Here is a 14,907-nt window from a genome sequence, read left to right on the forward strand (position 1 = left end):
TTAATTATTCATAAATATAATGACCTTGATTTGGCGTAAACCCACATTTAACGGAAGAAATTTCCAGTCTCGAAAATTATTCCATAAGAGCAATGCAATTTTGTATTCGATGTAACGTAATTCACAATTGGGTAAAACCCACATTAAGGAAATGTTAAAATTCTCAAATATTAATTTCTATTAGTTTTGTTTATGGGACATTAAGAAGCTATGAAAAAGACGTCATATGCTTGCTAAAGACGATTCAGGGCAGAAGAGGAATTTATAGCGTGGGCACTTAGGGCTAAAGTGAGATTTCAGACTCAGATATACATCCGACCGCGGCTGCGGTAGTAGAAGAGAACCCCCGTTTTAATGTCAATGTTGTTATAACCTTTAGAAATTCCTTTGTTAATCTGTGCAATATCCTTTGGTTACAATGAGAACCCTTTCACTGATTCATCCGTTATTACGGGCAAATTCGGTCGTGTTAGTCTTTATCCGTTATCAATATTCATACACTCGACTCTACCGTTTGTATTGAATGCGATTGATCATCTTCCATATCGATTCCTCGCTACACGCGAGCGAGTCGATCTTGAGCGAGACTGCTCACAGCTCATAACTTCAACGGATGTAAACAAACATCGGAATTACATGTTTTCGCAATAAGTGCAATGACAGCAGTTGTTAACTCCTTAGATATAAAGCTTAATTTTAATACACTGTACTGAAATAAAATAAGAATGATATACTTCTCCTTCTCACACAGCGATGTGCATAACTAATTTCAGAGGTTAGGTTATATACTTTCATGTCTTGTTAAGGGTTGTTCCCATGTAAATTCATGGTGAAAATGTTATCATTATTCTACATGGAGCTTGAAATACGTTTTCATAATATCATCATCATCATTTCCCAACTCCAGTTTCCCAGGTGTGGTGTACAAGCGCTCGCCATCTCCTTCTGTCTTCATATTTCTTCTGATCCAGTACATCCTCCCATTTGTATACTCTATCCTCCACATCTGATCTTACAGTCTCTATCCAACATTTTCTTGGTCTTCCCTGTGGTCTTCTTCCTACAAGATTAAGGTCGAAATATTCTCTGGCAGGTCTGTTCATTCTCATTATGTGCCCATACCACTGAAGTCTGCGTTTCTGTATGACACTGATAATAGGAACCTCAATACCAGCTACTTTCCTATTTACTTCATTTCTGATCTTGTCCTTTCTGGTTGTTTGGTTCATGGTTCTAATGAATCTCATTTCAGTTGCTTGGATTCTACTGAAGTCTTTGTTTAGTAGGGTACATGTCTCTAAACCGTACATGAGGATTGGTACGAAGTAAGTGTGGTACATGATTTTTTTGCTTTCTGTTGTATTTTGCAGTCCCAAAGAAGATTTCTGACTTAACTGTAGAAGTTTGATGCTTTCTGTGTCCTGCTGAGTATTTCCTGCCTAACAGTGTTGTCTTTCGAGATTGTGCTTCCGAGGTACTTGAAGTGGGAAGCTGATTCGATTTTTGCTCCTTCATAATATGTGCGCCGTAAACCTAGGTTAGGTGACGCCGTTGGACATAAGAAAATGGAAATGTTTGCCACAAGCCTCTGGAGTGATGCTATTACAAGTTTTAAGAATGAAGCTGAATATGCGTGTTCAGCCTATTGGAATTAGAAAATACATGGTAACAAGTAAGCCGCTGCTTGGGAAAACATCCGCGAAAATGTTTAAACAAACCGATTGCTGTTTCATACCGATTTTTATGTGTTTTTGTATGAGTTTGGTCTTTTTCCTGACTTTTATGGAAAATCATGAACAATAGAACCCCATTTATCCTAAATAAAGGGGGCAGAGCCACTTCAGTTGACACGTTTTTTCGGATGACACATAGTAAATATTTTCGGAAGTTAAATGTCAAAATAAAAATTCATAGACTCTGTTAAGCAAAGGTGCATACTGTATATTTACATAATGTCACTCATTGTATAAAATCGGTGATTTTCTTCTGAATTTTCTTGATCCAGTGCTGTCGCGCCACCGTTTAATCAACAATACTTCAGCTGGTGTAGATTCATTGCTTTGTTCAAAGTGCAAAGCGATCGGAAATAATGAAACAATTGCTTTTGAACTGAATACTGTGTACAGTAATTTTATTTCAGTACTGTAATTAAAACGTGTGGTACTGTAATTTAATAAAAATTTGAAATCAATCTTACCTCCAATGCATTAAATCCATCATCTGCTCTAACTCGATTTTCAGAATTGCTTTTGTTAAGTTCGGAGTCGTCTGCTTCAACTCTTGGCAGTAACATGGAATCCACTATTTCTTGGTCTGTTAGATCAACTTCAACATCATCTAATTTGTAACCACTTGTTCACCTCACACTGGTTAACATTCTCACATCCTGGAATTTGTTTCACCATCTCTTCATACAGTTTGTTCCAGGAATTACAGAGACTCAGTGATGTAATCTTTTCTCAGGATTGGGCACACCAGTAAATCACATACAACCTGCAACAATAAAGTTTGGTGATGAATTGTCCTGTGTCTGTATCTGTATCTGGTCTTTCATTTCATCCAGTTTTCCCACCTTCAATAGCATTCATACATTCCAAGTTTCATTCTTCATGCTTGCTAATGAGTCCTCTTACCTCTCCTGCCAGATCTTGGGTTCCAAAATTTACAATCAGTAGTTAACGTTTCCTCATTAATGTCAGCTTCCATGGTTGCATTCTACTTGGGATATTCTTAGAATCTTTAATTGAGTGGTTTCCCGTTGCCTTCTCGTGGAAACAGTAAGATTCAACATTACATTACAGTGTTTAAATCAGAGGCACTCTGCTTCATAAACGCTCATTCCGCAACAAAAAAGATTTGCAGATTAAGGAAAAAGTATGAAAAAAATCTTTGGGCCAAGGGTTAAAAATGGAATTCATTAACCTAAACCTAATTGTGAAATATATCACAGATACAATGCGACTGCGACAACAGGGCTACTAGACCAAAGTGTCTTATTGAACTAGAATCATCAAATCTACAGGGTTTGAGGAAGAACAGGAACCTACGTGGTCGGCGAAACAGAAACAATAAGGAACGCCAAAAATAATATGTTGATTCATGTGACCTATTCATAAAATAAGAAGACGACCCATTGTGCCTTAATTTGATCCCTGAAATTTACGTAAATGAAGCGAGTCTTGTAAGCCACTCAACGAGACGCACACAGATAACTTTCTCCATATCTGAACTTCATTTCACAGTAAATGCTTCCTATTTTTATGAATACAGAATTTTCACGATCGTATTGTACTCGAAATAAACTTTCAGCATATTACATCGTGCTCGGTACATAATGAAGAGATTTTTAAGTACGAACAAAAATGGCCAGCCAGATCCCACTGGTGGTGATGATTATTGTTTTAAGAGGAAGTACAACTAGGCAACCATCCTCTATATAACACTAATCAGAGAGAAAAAAATGGAAGTGTTCCGACACTTAGAAAAATGAAGATATCGACCAAAGAAAGACGAGGGCCATGAAGGACTTGCTAGGTCTCTCCACCTAATACCGTCGGGGTCGGAAAAGAACACGAGTTCACCAAGGAAAGTTGGATAGGACAGATGAAATTGAGGAGTCTGGCACAAGTAAATGGAACCAGTGTCAGGGCTCAGCTAAAGGGCCCCACGCTCCCAAGTTGAGAGTCCCTGGGGCTCCTTTTAGTCGCCTCTTACGACAGGCAGGGGATCCCACTGGTACTGCAGTGGCCACGTATTTTTGTGGCTATTGTGTTGGTAGTTAAGCCAATGCGGAAAGTTGGGCAGAGTCTGCATTGAAGCTGGTAAATGATGTTGAATGAAGTGCTGTCATGACGACCTTATATTGGATAAGATTTGTGGTGCAGATCTTACAGCGGCTGTGTTCACAGGGGAGAGCCAGAAGTCTGTGGCGGTTGGTTGGCTCATCTTCATCATCTTGAACATGTCCCAGTTTCGTGAGTGCTCTCCGTTTATTTCTGTCCAAATAGGTGTCTTCTTCCAAAACCGGCTGCAAATCCAGACCTCACCCTGCTAGATCCTTCGTAATCTGATCCATCCCTCTCTTCCTTGGCCGACATCTGGAGTTCCTTATCAAACCACACTCTAGCTGTTCTTGTGGGTCCATTATTTTGACATGACTGGCTTCAACACGGATCTCACTAAGGGGTTGTTTCACATGGACAAGATGGCGTATCTTGTCGTTTCCCTCCTTGTTTTCTGAATCATAGTTCATAAGAACTTCATTTCCACTGCTTGTAGTTTGCGATGCAAGTTTCTAAACTGTATGTGGTAACTGCCCTCAATGGAACTTGCATATCCCAAAGAAGATTTCTCACATGATGATAAAAATGTGCTCCATTCTGCACTCTACCAAGATAGGGGAACTGAGGTACTAGTTCCAACTTTGATTCATCTATAGAGATATTAGTACAAATGTCCTGTCGACTAACAGGCCTGCTTATTTTGAGACCAAATTGCGTGAATATAACATTTGAGTCATTCACCTCTCTTATACTTCCGCCTGGTCATGACTTGCTCTATGCTGTATTCACTTTATCCACGCCAAAACAAATTCCTAAAACTATTCTTGTTCGAGACTTCAGTAAATTTGACGTGAACAATTTTCGTGCTGACGCTGAATTACTACCCTGGTATATGTTTTTTCAGTCTAATGACGTAGATCAAAAAGTATCTCTCTTCAACAGCTTTGTACTTTTACTCTATGACAAGCATGCGCCACAAAAAAGAATTCTCGTAAAACACCGGTCATCACCATGGTTCAATAAGCGTATTAAGGAATTGATAAGCAAACGGGACAGAGCTAGGAAGAAATTTATTAAAACTAAACTTCCAGATGATTACGAGCAATTCAGGATCTTGCGTAACGAGACAAAACAAGTAATTAGGAACACTAGAGTGAAGTATACGTACAACATCTTCCGTAATTGTAAGAGCACCTCAGCTTCTTGGCGTGCTGCAAAATCTCTTGGTATTGGAGTCAGTCACTCTCTAGATAGCCAGATGCCTGTTACTCCATCTGAATTAAGTGAATATTATATGACATCAGTCTCTAACTCCAACTCTCCGAAAGTATCAGAGACTGCCAAACATTATAGACATCTCACTCCAAGTAACAGAGATAAATTCTATTTCATGTACGTACACCCTTCACAGGTAGAAAAAGCAGTCAGATCAATACGAACTAAAGCTAAAGGTCCAGATAATATTCCAATATCCATGATTTCTACCTGCATGGACATATTTCTTCCTGCCCTTGTGCACTTATTTAACTTCTCTCTACAGAATGGAGTTTATCCCTCAGAGTGGAAGCGTGCCAATGTACGTCCTGTGCCCAAAAAGAAAATACCAACAGTCTGTAGTGATTTTAGGCCTATCAACATCCTCTGTGCACTTAGTAAGGCACTAGAAAAAATTGTTCATGAGCAGATATGTGAATATTTGTCTAAATACAACATTCTAAATCCCTACCAATCTGGCTTCAAGAAGGGCCATAGTACTACTACTGCTCTTCTGAAGGTTACAGATGATATACGCGCGGCCACCGATAAGAGGCAGCTTACTATCTTATGTCTCTTTGATTTCTCTAAGGCATTTGACTCTGTTAATCATGAGTTGTTTCTTGCTAAGCTGAAGTCAATTGGCTTCTCCCAGAGTGCTCTGTCGTGGTTTGAATCATATCTGTCAAATAGATCACAAAGAGTCACGTTCGTTGACGATCGATTCTCTAGCTGGGAATCAGTAAACTGTGGCGTACCACAAGGATCAGTCCTCGGTCCTTTATGTTTTTCTATTTATATTAATGACATATCTGAAGTCTTTAAAAGCAGTAGCTTTCACATGTATGCGGATGACTTACAAGCTTACTTCCACTTTTGTCCCACTAACGCATCTTCTTCTATAACGCATTTTAACCATGACATCTCTCGATTGATTGAATGGAGCGCATATCATAACCTCCAATTAAATGTGGCTAAGACCCAGCTTATTTGCATAGGTTACACAAAACTCCTGAAAACTGTTGACCACAAATCCCTCCCAGCAATAAAAATTCTAGAGACAGATATTCATTATAGTGACACAGTTAACAATCTAGGTCTAATTTTCGACAGAACCTTATCCTGGTCTGATCATACGTCAAATGTAATCCGAAAAGTTGTGTCATCCATGCATATTTTGAAACGTAACGTGTCATGTACACCACCTTTCATGCGAAAACTACTTGTTCAAAGTCTTATATTTCCAATAATTGACTATGGTTCAGTCGTATACAACGACTTATCTGAAACTTTGAACATAAAACTACAGAGGGTACAAAACGCATGTGTTCGTTACGTTACAAATGCAAGGCGTGATGAACACATAACACCCTATTACATACAGCTACAATGGTTGAAACTCCATGAACGTCGGGATATCTCAGTAGCTGTTGCTACGCAGAAAATTCTCAAACTGAAGACACCATCCTACCTTTATAATGCATTTAAACCTATGGAGTCGGTACATAACAGAGATAATAGGTTTACAAAAACCACCCTTCAAATTCCCCTTCATCGTACCACTAAATTTAACAAATCCTTTGTTTGCACTGCATCACGTATCTTTAACGTCTTTAATCTTCACCGTTTCGCAAGTAACACTAACTGTACCCAACTAAAGCAGTTCTTAACATCTATCTTTCTGGAGGAGTACGCAAGAGGCTGAGATCAGGCATTCTTGTGTCGAACAATCAGGAATATGTATATTTCGAAGAAAATTGTTTCTCTGCTTTAGCTTTATATTCTTTAAACCCATGTAGTCCAAAATAACAGAAGGGCTTAATGATTTACTTTCTTACTTATTATTTAATGTATGTCTTAACCTTACTGGTTTTGGTATCTGTATTTTCATTTTTTTTTAAGTTTCTTGTTTAGTTTAATACTTTAATATTATAAAAATGTAGTTACTGTTTTCATAAATCTGCATTGTATTATAAGAAGACGCTGCATAAAGGGACTTTTCAGTCTCAGTGGCATGTAAATCATGATCAATAAATTCAATTCAATTCAATTCATTATCACCCCATATCACATCATCTGCAAAGGCAAGAGCTTTAACACATTGAATGCCACGTCATTCATATATAAATGATACTTAACTTTCCGTTACTGCAGCGTCATCCGTATATGAATGACGTGCAGATGAGTTGTTTCAGGCTTCGTCATTCACATACAAACGACATTACGGTAAAATCAAATGGTAGCCTTAAAGTGTGGCCCACGGGTTACTTTTTGGTGTGCTTGGTTTGACCGTACCTGTAACGGAATTGGGTATACCATTCACAAATCACTTAAAAAATACATTTGGCCCTGGGGGAAGTTTTACGATCCAGGCCTTGGCATTCAGTGTGTTAAACTCAAGAGTTGTGGAGTCTTTTAACTCTTTTCATTATTTCATCCATTACAGTAGTGAACAAACGTGGCGATGGTTCATGTATGTATGTTCAGTCCGTCAGGATCCTCAACAGCTCTGCCATCAGCTGTCATAGATGGCCTAGGCATCACTGAAGAGGCGTACTAGGGAAATGAGGAGTGAGGTACTTTCCCGTTGCTTTCTTCGCCGAGCCAGAGTTGTTATTACATATCAGTCTGCCAAGCCCACTGAAATGCATACTCCAACCGACCCTATGAGCAACATTTTCACACCATACATAGCAGGGACTGGCTGCATAAGGATTGGCATTACTAGCATCGCTCATACCTCAGTCACTTTCATATTGTCAAAGCCAAGGATGAGACTGAGACAGATCTATAAAAGTAACAAAATTGCTCTAGCCTATACCAGAAGACATAGTGCACTGTAAACACTAGGTCCTGTCAGCAAGGGCATGGATTGGTTCATAGTGAGTGAAAATATTTCTGAATGTTACTATGAGGCTTTTTGGAAGAAAATCACAGTTTTAGGGTGAGGATGAGAAAAGTTTGGATGCTCGTGTGATTGATTTTGTGTAGACCAGGATGATACATGGTTATGAAGGGTCCTAGGTTAGGTAGCTAAGGGAGTCTACGGTGTTGTTGGGCTTGGCGATCAACCAGTTGGGTGGCCTAACCCCTAGCAGTCAAGGCCTTTCTGAAGTTGTTTCTGTCTTTTTATGTGATATGGGTAAAAACTGTTGTGGAGGAAATAGGCCTACTGTTGAAAGCTGGTGGCAGAATCAACACCTCTGTACACGTCAAACCCAGAAACCATCAGCGGTATCTTCACAACAGCTTTAACCCATATCACACAAAGCCATCCATTCAGCCTTGTCATCTGAAGCAAGCAGATTTTTTCAATTCCAGGAACCCTTGCCTCCTACAATGACAACCTGAGGAAGACCACTAGGGTTGGTTGGCTGCCAAGAACTCTGTCCCCAGACTCCCTAAGCGACCCAACTCGAGGCCCTTCATAACCACATCTTATCCATTCTGGTCCACCCAAAAACAATCACATTTTAAAACAAGCATTCTATCTTCTCTCATCTTTACTCTTCAAGCACCCAACTATCCTGGAAAACATTCTCACTCATTGTGAAGAACACCAAACCTTCTCTTTCCGCTGATGAACACAGCTGCAATGTTTACGTATACCTACTGTAGCACCATTTTCACCAGTTACATCACCAACAAATATTACCCCATACAAGGTCACCATGACTGCACTTCATCCAACACGCTCAGCTTTCTACACTGGCTTAACTATCACCACTTTAGCCAAATGAATATGCAAAACCCCTAACATGGATCACCCTCTCCCCATTCACACCTGGCACCATCAAACCCCGTATGATAAGTCCTTAAATACTTACCCTCAAACTTCCCACCCTCTGAAGTTGAACATCAGCTGGTGCTCAGGTCTAGGGAAGCACTTGGCCTTAACATTCAATAACTGCTCCTGTTTTCCATTCTCGTGACTGTCTGTCTCCTCACTCTCTTTGCCTCACAACAGCGTCTACTTGTCAACAATAACCACTAATATTGTTATTCTATTCTCCATTGACAAAGGCTGCAGCCGAAAATTTTAAACCCATGTCTTTCTTTTGTGTTCTCTATCCACGCACTCGTACTCGGTAAGTCCATCTGTTTTGCAGACAATGTCAATATTGTGTAATGTGTTTTTTATGAAATGGTGACTAGTTTTAACAACAATTATACAGTTAATAATCACCCTAAGATCATCTTTTTTTCGTAAATATCCTACAGTATGAAGTTCTGGATACTGTCCTGCTCCTTTAGTGTTTATACACTTGTCCCCATCTCCACATTCTGTTTGTCCCTCTTTCTACATTGTCTTTATGTATCTATACACACATGACTTGATTTGTTACTTGTTTGTGGTTGTAGAAAGATCATTCCGCAGAACTGCAGATTATATAACATCTCCAATAATGAGATATGCTACAGCTCATTAATTATATTATTTCAATTGCAGGTGTTGAATACGTATGACTTCAACAAACCTCATTCAAAAGTATCGATGAAGCCCATTGATTTCACTTTTGCCCTAAGACTATCCAAGACACAGTTGCAAGAAAATGGTTTCAAGGATGCTGTTATAGACAGGATATACCAACAGCTTTTGGAGCACCTGACCAATGAGTCGTACAGAATTGACTTTCCTGATTCTGTAGTTTTCACCAAGATACAGGTTAGTATTACTTTTACAATTAATTCTTTCTTTCTTCGTTGATTTTTAAAAATGTTTTAATGGTCACTTTGGGATTTGTAATGTTCTTTTTGGTATTAGGCAGCTACATTTGATTTGTTCAATTTCCTCTCTTACTACTTCACGTGCACTGTTGGCTTTGCTACTCAGTTGCGACTGATCTTCACATCTGAAGGTAGCCACTTAGAGATTCTTAAGTAGATTTTATGGTCTAAAAACTAAACTGTTCCTTTTAAATTTCAAGTTTGTTAATTCAGGTGATGTAGAGCCTAATTATTCCAATTGCAACCTTGGCATGGACGATCAAATTTTGTGACGAGAAGAAACACAACTCCTTGGAAATGTAGGTTTATGGAAGATTACTAAGAATATCTTGCACAGAACCTTATACCAGTGCATCAATCTTAGAACAACTACAAATCAGAAATAGACTTTCCTCTAGAATTAATAGAAGATACCTGAAATATTTTGGTTTTTTATGTGCTGTATGAATGAACCAGAAGCGACCGAGAGAACAGAGACCTTCACAATGGTTGGATCAACTGGTCTGAGGTGTACTCGTACACAAGAGAGAGAAGTTTGGAGAATCATTGTGAGGATGACTGGAAAGAGAGATATTAAAGACTGTACTGAACATGTAGACTTACTAAACATGAGCTAATAAGCTGAAAGTGCACCTGTAGCTCAGATCACTGCCAACAGGCACCATACTTCAGTAAGGAGAGGATCAGAGATATGCACAAGTAAATATGGTAAATTGTATTCTTGAAAAGAAAAGAAAAACAACAGATGTCCTTAAGGAAATGTCCTATGGCTTTTAGTGCCAGGAATGTCCGAGGACATGTTCGGCTCGCCAGGTGCAGGTCTTTTGATTTAACGCCCGTAGGTGACCTGCATATCATGATGAAGATGAAGTGATGATGAAGACGACACATACACCCAGCCTACGTGCCAGCAAAATTAACCAGTGATGGTTAAAATTCCTGGCCCTGCCGGGACCTCTGTGACCAAAGGCCAGTACGCTAACCATTTAGCCATGGAGCCGGAGAAATGCCCTTAAATTACATTTGTAAGAAATTATTGTACAAATTGGTACTTTGTATTGTGGTTTGTCAGTGGGTCCAGGCCCCGATCACATCATCATGTCGTCCAGGTGGCTGATTCCCTATCAGTTCTTTATCTAGTCTTTATTGAAAGCATTTCATAGAAGTCTGAAATTTATCAAAGATCTCCCTTGGTAAATTACCACATTTCTCCAAATCCAATACCATGCCCACTTTTTCCTTCAAAAAAATTAAATCAGGCTTAAAAAGTGCTTTGTTAAATCATATGAATGCCTTTCTTGTACAGTACGCATTTTTAGAATCTTTGTCTTCACACCAGTGCAGATTGGCTTTAGTTATGCTGTATTTTTATGTGGCTGCACAATTATTCTTTATTTCCATGGTTTTAATAACCATTAACTTAAAATTGGCATCATAATACCAAAGAGAACCTGTTGAAAATTTGCCAGCAATAACCTGTTCCACGAGTCTTTACAATACGATGATCCATCAGGAAAATATTCCTGCTGTCTATAAAACTGTTACTTTTATTCAGCGTCAGGTGCAACTGAAGGTCAACAAACGATTTATTGCGCCGTAGTTGTCACCGCCCCCCTCCCCTCCACTTTGGTTACTCCAAACACCACATTACCAAACAGGAGAGATAGCATGGAGAAAAACGCAAATGAAGTGATCGCGATAGTATAAGGCGATAAATTATAAGATAGCAAATTCTAGTACGCAGAGGGGCAATATGTTGGGAAAAGTATTCGGGTCTGATAAATCGTCGATCGCAGCAAACAAGAAAATGTTCGAAGGTGGACTCCTTCTGTCCTAAACCAACTTTACTACTGGTAAAGGAAAGAAAGAGATAAGACTTAAACATAAGTTTATTAAAAATCAAAGGTTCTAATGAAAGATAAATAAATCTATATAGCTTATATAAAATAACTTGTCCTGACTGACTGATTCATCATCGCCGAGCCAAAACTACTGGACATAAAGAAATTGAATTTTGGGAATATATTTACTGTATATTACAGTGTAGGTGCTCACTAAGGGAGGGTTTTTGGATATTCCGCCGCTAAGGGGGTGAAAAGGGGTGTGAATTGTTTAAATGAGTATATCTATATCTGAAATGCTTTAAAGTTTACAGGCGTAAAAATTGGTATTTGAATCTCCTTTAAAATTAAAGAAACACCTTCTTTTTTTTTTAAGCCCTCTTAAGGTGGTGGGGGTAGAAAAAGATGAAAAAGGGATTGAGTACCTTGTATGAGGATACTTATATCTCAAAAACTGAAGATGTTACAGAGGTGAAAACTGGTATTTGAAATCTGCTTTAACAATATATAAAAATAAAGAAACATGTTTTTTTGAGAAGACTGTTTCTCACATGTAACAGTTCTATGTCACATGGTCATCTTACCCCCAAAAGGCAATACTAAAAACGTGGTTTACAAAGAATTTCTGGGGTAAATGAAACTCAATTTTTTGGTGAATTTTTATACTTTAGGGACAGATGGTGTCTTAAAATACCGAGAAACGATTACTTTTATCAAATTATGACATCCATGTGAGCGAAGCCACGGATAACTGCTAGTAAATAAATAAATAAATAAATAAATAAATAAATAAATAAATTCATAACAAGAAAAAAATACACACATCGTAAATTCTTTTGGAGAGTACTCATTAATGATTGTGTGTGAAGGTTGTAGGTTGTCAACATATCCCCTTCTTAGCAACTTTCTTGGGATAATACAATTTGCGTACTTCAGTACCAGATATGGGCTAGGGTCCCCACTCATTCTTTCATCAGGAGAAAACTGTTCGCATAACATCCCATTTACCTCAGAGATGATATGTTTCGATATTATTCCAAAATAATATATAATTCACCACAGAGAAGATCCAGACCCCGGAGAAAAAAAGGAGCTCCTCAATAATGTCTTAAGACAAAGAAGGAAATAAAAAAGGGCAGAACTGCGTCACATGTGGATGGGTATCAAATGAAAGGAAAAAGGTAAGGATTCGCCAGAAAATTAAAATGACTATTCCAAAAGAGTCCAGAAATAAAAGGATAAGGTTACTGCTAGGGCACAAAGGCAAGACACAAATGGGATGTAAGGGTGGGTCAGTAAAATAAAACATTAATCCAGTGTAAAATAAAAACTGAAGGTGATATAAATCCTCCACTCAACCGCACAACAAACACATAAAATCGGGCATCTTACAGATTCAGAGTGCCATGTAGAAATACACAAAAATTCAAAACTCAGTATAATAATACCAGGGATAATACCGTAGATTGGCCCAAATTACCAGACTAGATATGTACAAAACCATGACCTACATAACCACCACAGCGTCTCAAGAAAATAGCTTTGATGATAAATGCCACGTAAGCATTTACAAAGCAGACTTAAAGACCTTAAGATGGGCCAAGCATAAGACATCGATGAAATCCCCGACAAGAGATCCAAAATTCCAGGCACGTATAAATGGAGTTGTCAATCACACCAACAATATTGGAATAGACCGTATCGTGATACATACAAATAAGGTGGGAATTAAAGTAAGAAACACACATATAATGGGGCGAGACATCAAAAATAGGCTAAAACCCAAGCAAAGGTGGAATAATATGGCCATAACATTCAAAGCACACAGCAACCAAAGTGCGGCCGATAAGGCACGGACATAGAGTCACAAACTTACCAAGTTAAGATAAAGAACCTCCTGCATAACATCATTTGAATCTATTATAAATATTATAATCAGAAGGTCTGCATTATGTTTCTGGACTCCAGTTTTGCTTTACTCTGAATTTAAAAGAAAAAAATCATTAAGAGACTTAAAATCAAGAAGGTAGAAAAGCCAAAGGTACGAGAGGGGACACTATTGCCTTTTTGTGACAGAATGATAAACTATTAAGTGTAAGATTGCCAGTACAGAGTGAAAGCAAAGATTTTGTAACAGTAATTAAACTTATGTGAAATTGAAGATAAATACAGTCAGAGAAGCAGGAGCGTCTCATTGTATGGCCATTCCACCCTTGTATTTTTCGCAGACATACCTCACAATTTCCTCTTCAACTTCTTTAAGGCTTCCTTATTGCAGGCCACTGAATGCATTTTTTTTTTTTGTACAGTACTAAGCTATCTTTGTCTTCACGCTAACGCCGAATATTGGCTTTAGTTACACCTATGCCGTATTTTCTTGTGGGTGCACAATTATTCTTCATTTCCGCGTGTTTAATAACCATTAACTTAAAATTGTCACCATAATATCATCGAGAACCCATTGAAAATTTGCCAGCAGCACCTGTTCCACGTATCTTTATAATACGATGATCCATTACGAAAATATTCCTCGTCTATAAAACTTCATTTTACTAAGCGTCAGGTACAGTAGATGCGTTATAACTCTGCCACTGAGTAGCCGTGGCCTTTCTAAGAATTTGAAGGCTCACGTGATTTGATGCCATTCTGTGGATTTGAGAAACGTTTTTGTAGAGGCTATTAGAATGACATTCTCTCTTCACTATTTCCCATGATCTAGTGACATTACACGCTTGCCGCAGTTAGCAATATGTAATAAAGAGGCGGACATTGTTTGTCAACGAGTTTGTGTCTCGCGTGCAGGGGTGAAAAGAAGCAGCGTGGTTACCGTGGTAGTTGCCAGTGGTGTTTATTACTGTTAGGTCGTGAATGCAAGACAACCCTTGACTTTTCACATGAGATTCTGAGAGAAAAAAGTCTTAGATTCGGTATTGTTATCCCTAATTCTTCTTCCAATAAACAAATTTGTCCTCTTGAATTCCAGCTTTATTTATAGTTCTTCCTGTATTTTTTCTTTCAGTTGAAAGCATTCATCAAAAAGTGCAAAGTAAGCAATTACTGCAAGAAAATGCGACAAGTTGTGGATAAGATAGAGGAAAATGCTCAAGCAGTACTGAAAGAACGGAGCCAAGTCTCATTCGCCTTGAATGACCAGAAAGCAATTGATGCTTGGGAGACAAATCTAAAATTGAAAGGAACTCCTTTGATGAAATTCTATGAAAGTTGGAACAAATTACACACACAACAGCAAGCCAAGAAAATTACGGAAAATGAAAAGGTTTGTAAAAGTTTTTTTTAAATAT

General features: G+C 38.4%; 1 protein-coding gene across 5 annotated transcripts in view; it reads left to right on the top strand.

The window, feature by feature from the left end:
- Noc2 (Nucleolar complex protein 2) overlaps nt 1-14,907 on the top strand; it is a 219,037-nt gene that overhangs the window by 177,849 nt on the left and 26,281 nt on the right. For all 5 annotated transcript variants that reach the window (XM_067152694.2, XM_068229011.1, XM_068229010.1 and 2 more), the window contains 2 exons: nt 9,487-9,702; nt 14,625-14,882. In XM_067152694.2, coding sequence (XP_067008795.2) covers nt 9,487-9,702; nt 14,625-14,882 — 474 coding nt within the window. The remainder of the gene's footprint in view (nt 1-9,486; nt 9,703-14,624; nt 14,883-14,907) is intronic.

Source organism: Anabrus simplex, chromosome 8 (assembly GCF_040414725.1).
Source record: "Anabrus simplex isolate iqAnaSimp1 chromosome 8, ASM4041472v1, whole genome shotgun sequence".
In the NCBI taxonomy this organism is placed as follows: Eukaryota; Metazoa; Arthropoda; class Insecta; order Orthoptera; family Tettigoniidae; genus Anabrus; species Anabrus simplex.